Raw genomic sequence first — 18,291 nt, 5'->3', positions numbered from 1 at the left:
AGTGCTTTTAGGATGTGTCCATCAGAACTAGCAGGAAGGGGCGCGACTCCTGCATTTGGATGTCTTTATGTTATTTGCTTTGAGTCTCAGAAGGCAGCCAACATTATGTGTTTTCCCTTCATAGTCTACCCTGGTTTTTTGTTTTGTTTTCTTTTTTTAATAGGAAAGGCATTTCTGAATCAGTAATGCTCTCAAGTTAACAGTTAGAATTCAGATAACTTTTCAAAAATATTTGTGCATTGGCCCACAGGGAGAATTTCAGAGGTTAAAAATAATAATCTTCAATACTTAAGATAATAGACCAGGTGCGGTGGCTCATGCCTGTAATCCCAGCACTTTGGGAGGCCGAGGCAGGCCAATCACAAGGTCAAGAGATCGAGACCATCCTGGCCAACATGGTGAAACCCCGTCTCTACTAAAAATACAAAAATCAGCTGGGCGTGGTGGCACGCGCCTGTAGTCCCAGCTACTTGGGAGGCTGAGGCAGGAGAATCACTTGAACCCAGGAGACAGAGGTTGCAGTGAGCCAAGATTGCACCACTGCACTCCAGCCTGGGCAACAGAGCATGACTCCTTCTTGAATAAAAAACAAAAACAAAAAACTTAGGATAATAATTAAGAATAAGAACTTATTAAAAACAAAAACTAACAGTAGACCATATTATATTGTTTAAAACTTTCATGTTGCTAATTTCACTGACTTCTAAAGAAGGCTTGAGATAGTCACAATATTTTAATTTGTTAGTTAGATTATCTCCATCCACTATAGAAAACTTTATCAAAATCGACTTTTCTCCTTTAATGTAAGACAGTAGCAAACTGAATTGTAAACTTTGATTTCTGATTATAATTAAACTTGAAATTGTAGATTTTTCTAAATATTTCCGTACAAGATTTCTTCCTGTACCATAAATAGTTTTAAGGATTTACAAGCAAACTTCTGGCTCCTGTGGTTGACAGGAACATGAGAAAATGAAGCTCACAGTAGGGGAAGATGTCAGACTATTGCTCTGTGTTGAACAAACAGCCATTTTTTTGAATGAGACACTAACTCAAAAAGGGGAGCAAAGGAGAGTGTAATGAAGGACCTTACATTATCTCTGCTATCAAATCACCACAAATCCATGCAAACCCGGAATAGATAACTGCTCTTTCTGAGATGCCATTTCAATTTGGACTTAAAATTGCTTTTAATAGTGTCCTCAATAAAGCCTGTCTAACAGCAGGTCTGGAAAAGGCAAAATGATGAAGATGCTCTATGCTTTGACAATGTGCTGTGAACCATCATTGTTTTGTTACAAAACATTCTAAAATAAAAATAAACATTTGTCCATACACATACACATACACATATTACCAGGCATATGGTAAAGACTGCTGAAATGTAAATCTGCCTAAAAGACTTGAGGAAAATGTACTTATAGGCTTAATTAAAGTATATGCAAGGAAAACATTTGTGGCACCATAATAATGTCTTGCTGTAATTTTACAGCAATTTCCATTCCTTTTTCTTGCCTCCACAAAAGTTTCCCGGCTGTAGGATACAATTTTTACAACACTGAAGCGGTACTAGATAGGCCTTTGTGACTGGGAAGAGTGAAGCCATGTTCCTGAAGGGCGAGTTTGTTTGCCCACTGTCAGTGGGAGGCGTGTAAATGAAGACCTTCATCCAAAGCCAGTGTCTGTGAACAAGGATAGTATGTTGGGAGCCTGGTCAGTGATGAGAGTGAAGTCTTTAGTCACCTTCTGTTCAGACACCAGATACTGGCTGTGGTCATGGTCTGCCCGGTGCGAGCCTTAAGCTGGGGTAGAGGCATTGAGCGTTGGTAACGAGCCTAACCCCTTGCTCAGCCTCCAGCCTTACTAGACTGCCCACGCTCACTCCGCCCCGTGCTCAGTGAAATCCTGTTTGTAGGATATCTGAATCAGCTGTTAATTCCTGTTAGCATGCTGCCAGGCTTTTCACACACTTTTTGTCCATTGGAGTAATCATTCACGGAGAAAAATGCTATCACAGCCTCCAGCATGCAGGGTACCGCGCTAAGTGTTGGTGATCCACAGCATCCACACAAACTGTGCCGGTGGAACTTAGAATCTAGTCGGAAAAGTGGGTGTCAGACAGATAATCGTGTGCAAAACATACAGTTTGATGTAGTGTGTGACATAGTGCTGCAAAGGAAAAGTGAAGAGTGTGGCAGTGGGGAAACTGAGGTCCTGATTTAGCTTAGCGAGGCAGCCTTGAGGCCTCTTCGGGATTTATTACATAAACTGAGTCCTGACCATGTCAGTTCAGTGCAGATGCATTTTCCTACATTATGGTGCCATAAAAATCCTTTTTAGAAGATCTAAAAATCATGAAAAACAAAACTATTCTATTCGAAACCATCTTCATTACATTTTTCTAAAGTTATGACAACAGATTGAGATACGTACAAGTTAATTAAACTTTAAGGAGAGAAAAGTTAATATATAGTCAAACTGTGTACATCATTATCTCAGGCCTATTCCAGCTTATAAGAATCCAGTCCCTTCAGAGGCAGGAACCAGCATTTCTGTGCCCCATTGCTCAGTTCATGATTATTCATCCAGAACCATTCCCCAGTTTCAGTTTAGAGAAAAACCAGGAATGGCAGCTGGATTTTACAAACAGGATATTAGATGAGCTAATTGGAGCAATTTTAAATTGAAATGATTGCTTTTATTTGTCTTACCTTTAAATTGAATCTCAAACCTTTACCTCAATTTTTTACAGACAAAATGCAAGAGGGAAGTTGTTTTACTGTTACCTGATTATAGACTTTAATGCCTTTTTCCTCATGTTCTTATTTCAAATTTTCACTTTTGAAAAACATTAGACCCATTTTTTTAAGTGTAACAAAAAAAAAAAAAAAAAAAAAAAAACCTCCGTACTGAAATTTAGAAACCTGTTATTAATAACTGTCCCGTTACTGATGGCAGAGCCTCTGAGGTGCTGTCCGGGTGAGAATCTGGTGACAAGTGTGTTAGAGCAGCCTCTTTTCCTAGTCAAGTAGGCCTTGCGTACAAGGATCTGGAAAAGAAATTTTAAAAACGTATCATTTGGATATATAGTTTCTATATTCTAAGTGTACATATGGGTTTATAGACATATATATTTTCACACATATATATATGAATATGTATACATATATATATTTTAAGCTCTTTAAAGTAATTTTTAGGTGACTTGAAGTGTAGCCTCAGCATCAAAGTATAATCTAAAATATAAAACAACTATTTTTATCATTCTACGTTTTTTGTTTACATCAGCTGTATCACCCATTATATATTTGTTAAAGATGTTTTGCCTCCGTAATCCTAAAGCCGAAGGCTTAGAACCTCAGCCCAATGACTCTGTGGAGTCACGTGCTAGTCAAAGGGAAAGCGGCCACTTCACGTGCCGCGTCCGCTTCATTCTCGGGCGTCCTTTCTTGGGGACCTACTTTTACTGGAGATCGTTTTGCTAAATAAGGTAACATCTAGCCTCAATGGCAGTCATGTTATTTAACCCCCTAAACTTTCAGAAATATGCCTAAAATTCTTGTTAAGCTAAATAAAGAAAAAGTAAAAAAAAAAGAATTCTCTCTATAATCGTTGCTCTGTATTGCAAATAATAACCTAGGTATACATGAATAAGTGAAGTAAATTATTGTTCCAAGAAATCTTTATTGAGAACTGAGACATGATTTTGCACAATAACCCTGGTATTGCGAATATTATAAATATTTTTACAAATACAGAGATATAAAAGAAAGGGAAGAAAAACAGTTGGCCCACCTACTTGACCAGATTATGGAATCCATAGGGTAGGCTTCAGGTGTTCAGAAATGGCAACTCTTGATATTTTAGAGTCAGGTAAAAGCAGATACATAAAAGCCCAAGAACTAGAGTATCAGTATAAAACACACGAGCATATAAATACATGACCATAGAAGTAAATGCATATGTTTATCCATCGATATGCTGGGATGTGAAATAGCACATCATTAAACTGTGGAGTCTATGTCTCGGTCTATTGCTTTTGCTTAAGCAATGAACAATTACCTGATAGTTCGTTACCTTGACAGAGAAGTTCAAGCAGTCTTAAGTAGGGCAAGCCAGCTGTCATGAATAAATTCCAAAGTTTTGGTTGCTCCTTAGTTTATCTAAAACAAAACAAAAAAATCCCACCAAGCTTAGAGCCCACACCACTGGTTCCTGTGACTGGGAATCTACCTTATATTTTTCAGCAAGCACCGTGTGGTTGCTCATCCTCCAGGTACTGTGGCATTTTAATGAAGACTCCGTTTAGCCGCTCTTGTTTTGCTAAGGAAAAGTAAGAGTCCATTTAGTGTTTTGGGCTCTATAATATCACATGTAAAGTTTTTAATTCACTGTGATCATTCCATGAGCTAGAACCCTTTTACTTTTAAAAATATGAGATGTCACTGGAATTTTGCCTTCTGGGATTCAACGCTTATATCCAAAAGGGGCTTTGTTCTTTTTTGTTTCTGTTTTTAAGTGCATAAAATGGGGAGTTTGGGCCTTTTATTTAAAGTAAAAGTAAATTCCTAATTAAGAAAATGTATAATTTGTGCCTGAACTAGTAGCCTTCATTCCTAATTGTTGTGTGATAGCAGTAGTTTTTAATCTCTCCTCTTCTATTTGTTAGCTCATTAGTTTTCTCTGCCCTTCTTCCCTCTCCCTCTGCCCACCATGCCCCACCTTCACATGCTGCTTCTGGGTACTAGAAGTCCAGCTCCTCCACCACCACTGGGGAGAAGATCACGAAGGTGTATGAGCTGGGGAATGAGCCAGAGAGAAAGCTCTGGGTCGACCGATACCTCACCTTCATGGAAGAGAGAGGCTCTCCTGTCTCGAGTCTGCCTGCCGTGGGCAAGAAGCCCCTGGACCTGTTCCGACTCTATGTCTGCGTCAAAGAGATTGGGGGTTTGGCCCAGGTAAGAATGAGTGAGGGAGGGAGTGAAGAAGGCAGTGTTACGGATAAGCTCATACAGAGGTTTTCTTTCAGTGTGTGGACGCAAGTTTTTTTCTCACAAAGGGAAAGCTACGCCTGGGCAGGATCGCCTCCCTGCAGCCCGTGTCTGTGTGCTGTCAGGGAGCGCTGGGGGACCCTGGCTGTGCCACCGACTCACAGTGTAACCTCAGCAGGTCATGTACCTGGACCTCGGTTTCCTCATTGATACAGTGGGCCAGATTGGATTTTTCTATAGGTTTCCTTACAGCTCCACAATTCTCTGGAATCTGCCAGTATTTCCTAGTAAATACTCAGAAATGTTTAACAAATGACTGAGTTAATTATCTGTCAGATACAAGTCACATTGACTGCTTCCGTCTATCCAGAGCAGGTTATCAAGAAAATTAAGTCCTACTTGTCAAACCACACCCACAACAACCGGACAGTTAGGAGGGCCAGTACTGTGACCTCCAGTGGGCTAGGCCTCAGGTGGGATGGGGGGCTGCCTGGGGTACAGGATTAAGGAGCTGTCACCATGTGCTTGCTGCGCTCTCAGAGTGAGTGCATTCTTAAGTCTCATTGCCTAGGCATCAGACTCTCCTCACTGTAGCCCTCACTTTCTAATCAGGAGCCTAGCTGTAGGGCCATGCCCTGTCATAGGAACAGGGAAAAGGCACTCACTGTGTAGCCTCTTTCTTAAATACATGAGTCGCCAGCCCCAAAGCATAGATAAGAGAACTCTTGTATAACAAAATCAAGTACAGGACCGGATGCGGTGCCTCACACCTGTAATCCCAACACTTTGGGAACTTAAGGCAGGAGGATCACTTGAGGCCAGGAGCTGCAGACTAGCCTGGGCAGCCTGGTAAGACCTTGTCTCCATTAAAACCAAAAAACTTAGCCAGGCATGGTGATGCACACCTATAGTCCCAGCTATTCAGGAGGCTGAGGTGGGAGGATCGCTTGAGCCCAGGAGTTCAAGGTTACGGTGAGCTTTGAGCACACTACTGTACTCCAGCCTATGTGGCGGAGCAAGACCCTGTCTCAACAAAAAATAATATATGTTTTTTAAAAATACCATAATGCTGTAGCCCAGGGACACTCACCAGGGTAGGTGGTGGGGCCAGGTCTGTCTGACTCCAAACACGTACTCTTTCCATTTGCTAGTGATTCTTGAGCCTAGCTGTGTATTGGAATGGCTTGGGCAGCTTTTAAAAGCTTTCAGTCCCTGGGCTGCCACCCCACATCAATGAAATAAGACCTTTTGTGCCCAGGGTAATCTAACAGGCAGTCAGAATCAGGCACGCTACACCCCACCAAGGTGGTGGGGCCACTGACTATCCACGGGCAAGTCACCTGCCCTGCAGGTGTCCTGAGGGCCTCCATGGTCTCAGTGCTGCATCTTGAGGGAGAAAGGGGAGGCCTTCTTTGTGCTTAGCCTTCCGCTTAGGTGCCTAATCCATCTCATGGAGGATTGAGACCTACGACAGAAAGAATTAGAGCTTGCCCAAGACTGCCTAACCAGCTGCTAAGTCATGGGATACCACGTGTGAGTGCTGGTCAGCAAAGGGAATGATTGAGACATACTTCTCCCTAACCTGGACTCCCCTGACCTTTCCCATCTGCACCTGGACTCCTTTGCCCTCTGCTCCTGGAATCGCCCGACCTTTCTTCCCTGCACCTAGCCCCTTTTGACGTTGATTTTTTAGAATCACCAAGACTGCTCAAACGATTAGATTTTACCAGTCAGCACACAGTAGGTACCGTCTGGCTGCTGCCCTTACTGTGACTGTGTCTGCAGTGTGTATAGCCAGGCCAGGTCTGTCACGAGACTCTGCGGGCTTGACTAATGAGGATTGCTGGAATGTCGCCGGGTTGCATCTCTGTCTGCGCACCGTCATGCTCTCTACCTTGTCGGCATCAGATGTGGTTGGGAGCAGGTGCTGCAACCACACAAAGCCCTGCTCCCAGCCTTCCTTCCTAGGTCATTCTGAGCAGCGCCAGCTTGCCATTCCTGAAACCGCCCGCAGACCCACGGTTTGCAGCCCTGCATTAAGTGCCACAAAAGGGCGGCGAGCACCTCGGGGATTTATCATACACCACCGAGTACTAACAAATGGACAGAAGAGCTGTGTGAGAAAGTCTGAGTCCAGAAATGTACTATTTCATTAAAAACCACTGTCCCTTTACCCTCTCCCGTGCTACACAACGCAGGAGACTTCAAAAGGCAAAACTTTCCCCAAGTTATTTGCAAATCTTCATGTTTCATTCGTGTGTTTAACCTTTCATAACCTGTTCCCAGGTGGGAATCAAAAGGTTAAAATAATGCCTCAGATCTTGATGTCGCATTTCAGGAGTTCTCTTTCTTCCTCCTCCTTTTGCGACTGTGTTGTCTCCAGCCTAAGCCTCCTTGAGTAAGAGCACCTCACAGGGAGGGGTGTGCCCGCCCCATCGGCAAGGCGGGTGGCCAGTGGCATCGCATCGGGCTTTTTACATTGGAGGCCCTTGGTCTCGGGGCTCACTCATCTTCGCCCGGGGTGCTGCTTTTGCTTTTGCCTGACGCCCCCAGCAGTCTTGGGGTAAGGGGACAGGTGCGGCCCAGAATCACAGGCCTACTCCTGGGAGCCTGCGCCTGCTGGAATGAACACTTTCACATCCATACCAAAAATCCTAAATTGCAAAATAGTGCCGCCGTTGCTTTTTAAATGTTTTGAGATGCCCTTTTTCCTTAATTGGAGGCGGGGTGGGATGAGCGTGAGGCATTGGGAAACGCAGCGGGCAGAAGGACCTCCGAGCAGAGCTTTTTCTTTGCCATCAGCAGGTTCCCTAATGGTTTTATAACTGTAAATGCTGCCTATGCACTCCTGAGTGGGAGTAATGAGCATTAGTTAAAAGCGGCAAATGAAAAAAAGTAAACCAAGACATTAAGTGCTTTTTTTGTCTCCTGGCTTTAAACAAGCCACTTTGCTGCAAACCAATGATCCTGCCGTGTTGGTTTTTTTTTTTTTGCTAGGTTAATAAAAACAAGAAGTGGCGTGAGCTGGCAACCAACCTAAACGTTGGCACCTCAAGTAGTGCAGCAAGCTCCCTGAAAAAGCAGTATATTCAGTACCTGTTTGCCTTCGAGTGCAAGATCGAACGCGGGGAGGAGCCCCCGCCAGAAGTCTTCAGCACCGGGGACACCAAGAAGCAGCCCAAGCTCCAGCCGCCATCTCCTGGTAAGTGGCGGCGCTGCAGTCATTGGCCCAGGAAAGCCCAGGCACCGGGCTGGGATGTTTGGGGAAGGTCATTTCACAATCAGGCCAACAGAGCACTCGCGACTTTTGAGAGGCGGCAGTTCCGGTGTCGTTTTGTTTATTTAATTGGACTCCCATTGGCAATGTTAAGGGACTAGAAAATAAAATCTAGGATATGGCCATTTCCGGTGGGTACTTGGAAGGGACCTTCTTTTGCTTTACATTAATCAAAACAGGCTTTCAGATTCTGAGCCATGTAGGTTTTTTCCTTATGTAAGTATTCAAAAAGATTCTATCTATGTCCACACAAAATAACTGTCCCCAGTGGCCTGTCTGAACACTTGAGCAGTTCTAGGAAGTGCCACCCTGCTGGTTTGACAGCCAGCTTGGGTCAGCCCTGCCTGTCGGGGACCCGCAGAACTGAACTTTAGCAAAATGAAGTCTGGGCTTCGCTTCTAATATCCCCTGCCCAGCAAGTCCTCGCTTCTAGGGAATTTAGCAAACTGTCGTCGTAAGGATCCACACAGCCTCATTTTGGAAAGAGGTGTTCATTACGGCCTTGTCCTGGAAGTCGGGGCTTAGGAATGGGTGCAGCGCTCATCACCAACATGCTCACAGGCCACACCGCACCAGTGACACCTGTTGGCTCCCATCTGTCTCCTCCCCACTAACCGAGACCCTCCCGTTCCTTTCAGCTCCCCTGCTAGCCTTCGTTCTGCTGTTTGGATTTCAAATTTGAAATTGCTAAATCATATAATTCTGATAAATGCAATAATATGGTGGGAAGAAATTGACACCTTAGTGCTAGGTGGTGAGCTGACTCCAGTAGACCGAACCATTCGCTTCTCTGTGTCTGGCTCCCAGTCAGCGACCTTCAGCATGTAGCCTCACTGTTCCTGGTCCCTGTCTAAAGGTGCGGCTGTGCCCACCACTCCTGGGCATAGCTTGTTCTGAGCATGGCTGGCAGCCCACATTTCCTGAGCACTTCCACTGTGCCAGGTACTTTTCTAAGTGCTATCATTTCATCTTCACATCAGCTCTGGGACACTGAAACTATTTTAAAATCCATAAGAAAATGAAGGCCTTGTGGAATCTAAGTACCTTGCCCAAAGCCAAGTAGCTGGGGAGTAGAAGGTCTAGAGTGTACACGATACCCACCAGACACCTCTGCCTGTGTTGAAAATACCTTTGTAACAGGTGAAATGTGTACACACTGAAGCCAGAGAAAGAATTTGTTTCACTTTTAATGATTTCCTGTACCTGCTGTCTCGATGGCAAAGCTGGTATCCAAGTTTGCTAATCAAGGGATCTCACATGAATACTTTTTAGGCCCAAAGCGCACTTGTAGTGAATATACCTAGAATTACATCTGTAGGCTCTAAAAACAAGTAGAAATCCTCGCTAACCTCATCCTTAAAGATTCAAAGGCTTTGCCAACTCTGGCGTCCCTTAAAAACTGGGAAATCTAATTTTAAAAATCTCACAACATTACATTCAGTTCACAGAGTAAAACATGCTGCCTGTGAACAGCTCTGAAACTATTTTTCCAAAATAAAAACCCAGCGGGGTGTAGGGACCAAAGTGGTGATGTCTGTGAAGATCTAAGGGTGTGTTTTATTTGCCAGGAAAGAACTCGTGTAACTGAATGGTCCGCACTTGTGTGTGGAGAATAGCTCTCCCAGCGTGCACCAGCTTCAGGACGGGCAGCCCTGCTGGGGCGCATAGATCCCTCAGAAAGTGGAGGGCCTGTTCTCTTAACAGCCAGCCCTTCCTTTCCCCCTTTTTTAAACTGCCATTTTTATGACAACATTATCATTTTAACTATACAAAAGAGCTTGAATTGCAGGTGTACTCCTGGTAATACGTTCTTCTCAGTAGTCTAGATGGAGCCGAGGTCCTGGGACACGGGAGGCAGTGGAAGGAAAGGCTCCTGGTCTCACCCAGCCCCCGGGAGCACATGCAGGGGGCTCCAGAAATACACAGGCGCCCGGGTCACAGACAGAGGCCCCCCGGTCTTCAGAAGCCTCTGGCTTCACTGCCACCCAGGCAGCAGGTGGCCTCTCCAGTCTCAGCCCCATCATTGGGGAAAGTGTCTTGGAAGCATTTTTGTCATTAAAGGAAAATAAAATTACTCCTAACTCTTGGCCATGTTAGAATCTCATTTATTACAAAATTTTTAGACACAAATTTACAGTAAAAACATGTGTTCTTTGAAGTCACTTTTTCCTAGAAGAACATAACTGTAGTTTACTTTTTACCAGCACATGCAGGCAAACTCAACTAAAAGATTCCGAAGAAACATTTTAGATTTTTTCCCCCAAGGGTCGCTCTGAACCAACTGAAATCCTAAATCTTTTGACTGTATTCTAAGAGCATTCCAAGCCGTGTGTCTCTCTGGTCGGGTTTCGATATGGGGTGGCTAATACAGCTCTGGGCTTCAATTCTGTCAGCCTCTGGGAGGCATGAGCCCCTTGGCGGCTGGGGCTGCACCCCACGTCACTGCCAAGTTTCTGTGTTGCTTCTCACACCGGATGTCTGGGTTCCTGTCTGTCAGCGACCAGAGCTCAGTCAGTGACTTGAGACTCCCACGTGAACCTAGGCAAGGCCTTGAGGTATGGTTTACATCTGGAAGGCGCCAGTGGGGGCCTTGTTCTAACGCATCTAGAGAAGGTCATGGGGGAGTTTGAATGAACACTGTAGGAAGCGCCTCCCCAGATGGTCCCTGCAGCCCGTAAGCTGGAGACAGGGAGGGGAATAAGGGACCAGGCTGGGAGAAGTGGGGCAGGGGTGGGGCACAGAGCTCCACGTTCAATTAGTGAGTCTGTAACCAAAAACCCATCCATCTTGGCTGGCAGGCGGCTGACTGAATTTCTATTATTAGCTGACAGGTGATGTCACAAAACCTGTCATGGATCCAACTAGGGAATCCTCAGTGGAAGATAAATGAGAAAGGGGCTCAGGTTATAAACAGAGGTGCCCTCTGGTTGACCTCTAGTCACTGTAGACCTGGGGACATATCAGCTCTTCCTTCTCCCCACCCTATTTCCCGCAACCCCGCCAGAACTAGGGCACCAGGTTTGTGCCGCGTAAATTATCTTCCCAGCTAGGAGCCTGGCCGTGCTGTCTGAAGTGTGTGAATGTACTTAACCTTCAGTAACCTTTCCATTGTTTACTTTAGAGTATACATTTGTAGCTTCTGGCAAAAGGTAGGGATGTCCTAGAGAGCCTGCCAGCCTCCTCTATTAATGGAGTTACAAGAGGTTGCATTCATTTTTTTTTTTTTTTTTTATGAAAGGAAAAACACACTGGCAAGAGAGATTTTTTTCCTCTTTTTTTTCTTAGCTATAAATGTGAATACTTGTAAATAAGGGTCATTCTGAAATCAAGCCGTGCAAGTGATGTTTCCAGGGAAGCTGTCAAGGCTGGAGTGGAGCCGGCCTGAATGTTGGAACAGGTCGCTTGTCTTCTGCAGCACTAGGCAGGCAACCGCGTCTGCAGGATTATTACCCTCTTATGTAAACGGCAAAAGACGGCTTTCTTCCTTTACTCCAATACGCCTTTAACATGTGTTTCCAGGGTTTTACAAAAATTTGGTTTGTAAGTATTAGTGAATCCATTTTTCTTTCGAAATATCTACATTAAACATCAGTCTTCTCTGTATACCAAACCCCCGTGGCACACATTTACCTCTGTAACAAACCTGCACACCCTGCACATGTACCCCTGAACTTAAAGTAAAAAAAAAAGAAAAGTAAATAAAACCTTTTTAAAAAGTCAGTCTTTCCAGCATCTCTGAGGACTTCTCTGAGTCATTCAGTGCAGGGCTCACGGGGGTGGGTGTTAACGCCAGTGTTCATTCCAACCCAGGCCAGGGGTTGGGCAGACCTAATCTGGCTAGAAATGTCTCTTGTCTAGCTGAGGCTTTCCGAGTAGAAATAATGTACTCATTTCGATTTCTGACTCCTTTGCAGTGTACTCTGTAACCTCTGGTGGTTTGTTTCACCTCTGTTGCCACTGAAGTGAAATGTAAATAATGGTAATTGTAGTGAGCCTTGGGGACTACCCAGGAAAGGCATTACACACAATAACATGGAAAATGTTACTCACAAGCAGCAGTAATCCTGCCATTTGTTCGGGCGGTGGGGGGGGGCGGTTCTGAACGCTTTCATCATAAACTCCATGAGGGCAGGGGTTGCTGTCTTTCTTATCAGTTTGGTCCACTGGTATATGTGGGCGTAGAAGAGAGCCTAGACTGTAATAGATGTATTACTCCTTCAGTAAGTGTTTGTTTAATTCACACTGAAACCAGTATCTGTTGATGATCTAGCATGCTAAGGACTACCATAGATGACAAAGCAGGGGCCTTGAAGATGTTACGTTTTTCCCTCAAGGTGAGGTTAATTTTTCTGAGTCCCGCGTAAGGTTTGGAAAAAACCTGTTCCTTTCTGTTATTAAAATGTAATTATACTTAAAGCCAAATCCCAGCACCCTGACAACAACATTAAAAAACTCAGAACCAGTATGACTTGCGTTTTTGATAACAAATCTGATTCTATGAGTCAAAAAATGACTGCTATTAATGACAGAGCACAGAGGCATTCAGATGTTGAGAAGCTATTGAAGTAACATAGGCTCATTGTTAATTTGTATACTTGCTTTTCATGGGAAACATTTCACATTGCCTAAGACCCAGAACTAAATATTCTAATTTTGTTTTTCAAACAGCACAATAATTCATTGAATTCATGCACCAAAATGTTCATCCATTTGTAAAAATTTACACTTACATTATTTTCAGTATAGACAACAGTGAAATAAACACTTTTCTGCCTAAAGCTTCTTTTTTTAATTAGATTATTTTCTTTTCTTTTCCTTTTCTTTTTTTTTTTGAGGCAGAGTCTCACTCTGTAGCCCAGGCTGGAGTGCAGTGGCACAATCTCGGCTCACTGCAACCTCCGCCTCCCAAAGCAATTCTCCTGCCTCAGCCTCCTGAGTAGCTGGGATTATAGGCACGTGCCACCACACCCAGCTAATTTTTGTATTTTTAGTAGAGACAGAGTTTCACTTGTTGGCCTTGCTGGTCTTGAACTCCTGACCTCATGATCCACCCACCTCAGCCTCACAAAGTGCTGGGATTACAGGCGTGAGCCACCTTGCCCAGCCTATTAGATTATTTTCTTGTGATAAATACTCAGGAAACAAATACCCAGTCAAAAGATATAAATATATTTTATGGCTTAGAAATGAAGTATGTTGCCAAATAGTTTACTCAAAAGCTTCCTTACTAATCTTTACTGTGAACAATATAAAAGCAACTAATTTTACATCATCAGCAGCAATGGCTATTGTTAGTTTCTAATAAGACGGTGTCTTGTGTACACTTCTTTCTTTCATGTATGTAACTAGCAAGGTGACTGGGCTTACTTGATAATCTCTGGATTTTTTCCCTTTTTTTCTTGGTACCGTCACCCTCAGCTAACTCAGGATCCTTGCAAGGCCCACAAACCCCCCAGTCAACTGGCAGCAATTCCATGGCAGAGGTTCCAGGTGACCTGAAGCCACCTACCCCAGCCTCCACCCCTCATGGACAGATGACCCCAATGCAAGGTGGAAGGTATGTTCAGATAACTCTGTGAGCCATATCAAGTCAGATTTGTTCATCTTCTAGTTTTCTGGAGCGAACTTCCTAGAAGAAATGGTATTCCCTAGAGAGTTTTTAAATGTTGATTGCTACTAGTTTTATTCATGTCATTTATTTGGGATGGTTTTTGCATTTGCACATTTCAGGATTGGTTTATCTTCTGAGTACACTGTTTGGAGGTCACTCCTGCTGTATGGTTAAGCTTTCATTCTTTGCATCTCTTCAGAAGCAGTACAATCAGTGTGCACGACCCATTCTCAGACGTGAGTGATTCATCCTTCCCGAAACGGAACTCCATGACTCCAAATGCCCCCTACCAGCAGGGCATGAGCATGCCCGACGTGATGGGCAGGATGCCCTATGAGCCCAACAAGGACCCCTTTGGGGGAATGAGAAAAGGTACGTGCAGAGGGGCCTCTGCCCAGGTGCGGGCCAGTGGGCATTCTGCTGTCTGCTGTTGTACCACAGTGCCTTTCACTCAGATTGCCTCTGCGCCCAGGCAGTGGGTCCTGGACACCCACTTGTGTCCAGGCGTGGGTCCCAGGTCCCCATCCCACTACACGAGTGGCCTTGGGAAAAGCAGTTAGCCTCTTTGTGCCCCCACCCTGTCCGTGGCTGGCCTCAGTGCCCTCGGCATCTTCCCTGGCACATGCTGCCTGTGTCCGGATACCTGCTACCTCCTCACACACACCAAGTTACATTCCTCATCTAGAAACGGGGGAAATAATAGGACTTGCTTCCAAAGGCATGGTGAGCTTTAAGTTCCTGCACACAGAGCTCACAGAAGAGTGGCTGGCAGCTGTGGTAAGTAAGTGCACGCCGCACAGCACCTGGCATGGCATTGCTGTGCTAGTGTAGTGTGCGCTGGGCACTAGCTCGTAGGTTGGTAATCCCAGTCACTGCCCGCCCTCAGGGAATAACAGACTCCCTGCCTTCTTACTTCCTGGGAGGAAACAAAAAATAAGCACCAACAGGCAGTTAAAGACTGTGGTTGGTGGAAGACAGGAAAGCAAAACCAAGAAAGGATACAGATAGCAGTGGTGCTGGGTGGCGCGGCGGGAGAGAGGGAGAGTGATCAGACTGGGTGGGCAGGAGGGAAGCACCCTGGGGAGCTGGCAAGGGGGCGGGGGGTGGCAGGAATGAGCTTGGCATATGAGAGGTGGGGGGTGTCCGGAGCACAGTGAGATGGGCCCAGGGACAGGCGGAGGTCATTGAGGCCCGAGGGCCCAGAGCCTTTCCGTCTCTGTGGGCGCATTGATGAATCTGGATTTTTCACCGAGGTGAAAGATGTTGCTTGGGGAAGTGATGTGAGTAGGTTTTTTTGTAAGAAATAAATGAATAACTGGCCGTCTCTGGAGAATGTACTGGAAAGAGGTAAGAGTAGCTTTGCAGAGACCACTGTGAGCGTCTGGGGCGAGCTGGCCAGTCGGAGCTGGACACTAGCCTTGCAGAGGTGCTGGTGGGGTGAACACGGGCCCTGAGGGAGAGGCTGACGGTGACTGGGCGGGTGAAGACATGATTCCCTGAAATGTGGAGGATTGGGAAAGGACCGGGCTGGAGGGGAACCGGAGTCCCTCTGGGATGTGTCCCGGGGGTAAGGCACGGCATGTGTGGCTGGAGCTGAGCATATGTTGGAATCAGTATAGTCCTGGAGTAGCATGTGTAGAAGCCGTGTCTGCAGCAATGGGCTGGATGCGGCCTTTGACAGAGAGTGCAGGGGGTTACAGCTGCCATCAGAAAACACCAGGCGGGCTCTCCCCTTGATGCCTGCTTCCCAAGGTCGAGGCAGCACTGAGGTTGTGACTGTCTGAGGCGCTGCCCTCCAGTTCTGCCCATGCTGTACCAGCCACAAGTGGAGACTCGATATTTTGCTTTTGGGCATTCTTCCTAATGCATTCAAGTCCTGTGAAAATGAAGCATGATGTGAATATTATTGGAAAAAGCATAGAAGAAATAGTGAAGAATATTTTTATGGAAATACTTACTCTGGAATCCCTTAAATAATAGTACCTATGTTGTGCTTAGATGTTGGGGTACATGAGTTTCTCAATAACATGTCTGGAGAGGAGCGTAAGGCTCAAAGCCTTGGTTTTCATACGTGTTATAGACCGATGAAAAAGAACAACGAAGAGTCTTGAAAATTTGAGTAGATTGATACATACCATTTAAAAATGAAATTCATAGTGTTTCATGTATAATATTTTGGATAACACTCATAAAGCAAGATCATCTATAATTTCTCCTTTCAAAAGTTTCAGGGCTGCTTATTTCAAGTAAAGATTTTGCAGAACATGCAGTAAATCCATAAGCTCAGAATTTCAAAAGCTTTGTGAATGTGGGGGGAGCTTTTTTTTTTTTTTAGTGGTATGAGATGCCAAATAGAACATTTTGTTAGTGTTTTTGGTGGGTTTAGACTCCGAAAATATGAAGACATGGAAAAATCCCTTAGTAATATTTGGAATTTGGCCTCAAAATGTATTGTGAAGCATTCCCATATCCCACTGATTCACCGCATTAGACAACCACAGGTGCATTTCCCTTGTGTCCTTATGCCTGCAATTTTTCTTATTACAAAAATAAACTTGTGGGGGCCGAATGATTGTGGGATCACCTTGCTAGGCCCTAGGTAGCGATATACAGATAATTCTTGCTTTACCCTGGGGTTACATCAGAGGAAACCCATCCTAAATTGAAAATATCAGTCAGTTGAGAATATTTTTGATTTAAACAGTGAGTCGATCCGGACATAACCCCATGTTAAATTGAGGAGCATACTGAATGCCTATCGCTTTGACATGATCATAAGGTTGAACCATCCTACTTTGGTGACTGACTGTAATGTGTTTTCATCAACCATGTAAATGATCGCCAACGGCTAGTACAATCCCTAGTGTATTTCAGTGCACCTGCTGCCTTACAGTAGTGGTGTTTGAGTACCAAATTAAAGCAGATAAACAGAAAATCCACAGGTAGCAGATTTTCTTAAAGCCTTACTCCTGTTCTGTATAGTTTTCCATTCTTCAGTTTGCCTTACTCTGTCAGTAATCTTGATGGTGCTCTGATTTTTTGTTTAGTGACTAACTTCAGTGGAAAACATACTCTCTGTTGCTGTTGTTGCTGCTGCTGGTGGTGTTAACCTGTAGTATGGTCGTGTGGTCAGTCAAAGAGCCTGATCTAATGTTAGCCCTCACTATCCCTGAGGGGCCTGGCCCTGCCTGTTCACCAGCCTGCCTTCCCTGCCTTACTTCTTTATTTCCTCACTTCACTGATGGAGGCATTGATTGATTACATATAAGTAAACATCATTTTATATGTGTAACTGAATAGTGTATTTTGAATGTCTATTAATATATGTACACATAGCTCTACTTACTCTTTTTAATTGAGTAGATATACCCTAATGCTCCAGTAATGGTTGAGTTGTTTCATAATCTTTTGCTATTATAAACAATGATGCAGTGATTGTTGAAGTACAAGTTTTTCACATTTGTAAGAATGTTCTGCAAAATAGATTCCTAGAAGTAGATTGTTGAATCAAAGGATATGGACTTTTTTTTAGTTTACTGAATAGCTCAGCTTTTACGGTATAACAAACTACCCCCAGAACTTAGTGGCTTTAAAAACAGAAACATTAATTCTGTCTCTCAGTTCTGTGGTAGACGGTAGTTCTTCGCTCTGTGTGTCATGTTGTCAGCTAGGACACTGAGGCGGCCACCATCATCCGGGAGCCAGGCTGAGAGCTCTGCTGGGCTCTGATACCTCTCGAGTGGCTGACGTCATCCCCAGGCTCTCAGGGAACTCAGCTGGAGCTGTTGGCTGCAGCCTCCTCCATGAGGCCTTTCCAGGTATTTCTTAGGTGCCCATTACATGGCAGATGGGTTCCAAGAGGGAGCACTCCAAGAGGACAGGTCCTGGGAGCAAGAACTTAAAACGCTTTTGCTTGCATCCCACCTGCCGAGGCCCTCGTAATCAACGCTAATGACATGACCAAGCCCAAAGGCATCATGAGAGGGGCTTCCCAGGTCGCGAATGCTGGGAGATGCGCTTCTTTGAGGGTCGTAGAAACAGCCTTCCATAGCAGGTAAAGCAGGTATTGGCAAAGGTTATGCCAGTTTAATGTTCTCAACAAGAGCATGTGAGAGTGTGTGCGTTTACACCCCCTTGTTAAGAATGATCATCATCCGTCATTTTAACATTGGCTGATTAGATGGAAGGGAGAAAGCCTTGTTACTGTTTTACCTTGGATTTGTTCCATTGTTAGTAAACTCACAACATCTTTTCATATGTTGATTGACCATTTATTTTTCTTCTGTGAATGTCCATTTATGTGTTTGCCCATTTTTAATTTGGTTGTCCCTTTTCCTGGTGATTTTTTAAAATTTCCTTCTGTATTAGAGAATTAAGCTATTTAATTATTGCCATGTGATTTCTGTCTGTCT

The 18,291-nt window shown here is 44.5% G+C and overlaps 1 protein-coding gene across 8 annotated transcripts in view; it reads left to right on the top strand.

Annotated features, from left to right (window-relative positions):
* Positions 1 to 18,291, top strand: part of ARID1B (AT-rich interaction domain 1B) — a 441,201-nt gene that overhangs the window by 408,379 nt on the left and 14,531 nt on the right. For all 8 annotated transcript variants that reach the window (XM_017537335.2, XM_017537381.2, XM_017537389.2 and 5 more), the window contains 4 exons: positions 4,749 to 4,958; positions 7,989 to 8,193; positions 13,687 to 13,825; positions 14,079 to 14,251. In XM_017537335.2, coding sequence (XP_017392824.2) covers positions 4,749 to 4,958; positions 7,989 to 8,193; positions 13,687 to 13,825; positions 14,079 to 14,251 — 727 coding nt within the window. The remainder of the gene's footprint in view (positions 1 to 4,748; positions 4,959 to 7,988; positions 8,194 to 13,686; positions 13,826 to 14,078; positions 14,252 to 18,291) is intronic.

This window comes from Cebus imitator, unplaced genomic scaffold (genome assembly GCF_001604975.1).
Source record: "Cebus imitator isolate Cc_AM_T3 unplaced genomic scaffold, Cebus_imitator-1.0 Scaffold6, whole genome shotgun sequence".
NCBI lineage: Eukaryota > Metazoa > Chordata > Mammalia > Primates > Cebidae > Cebus > Cebus imitator.
The sequence above is the reverse complement of the archived record's forward strand: the minus strand, read 5'-3'. Positions and strand labels throughout refer to the sequence as shown.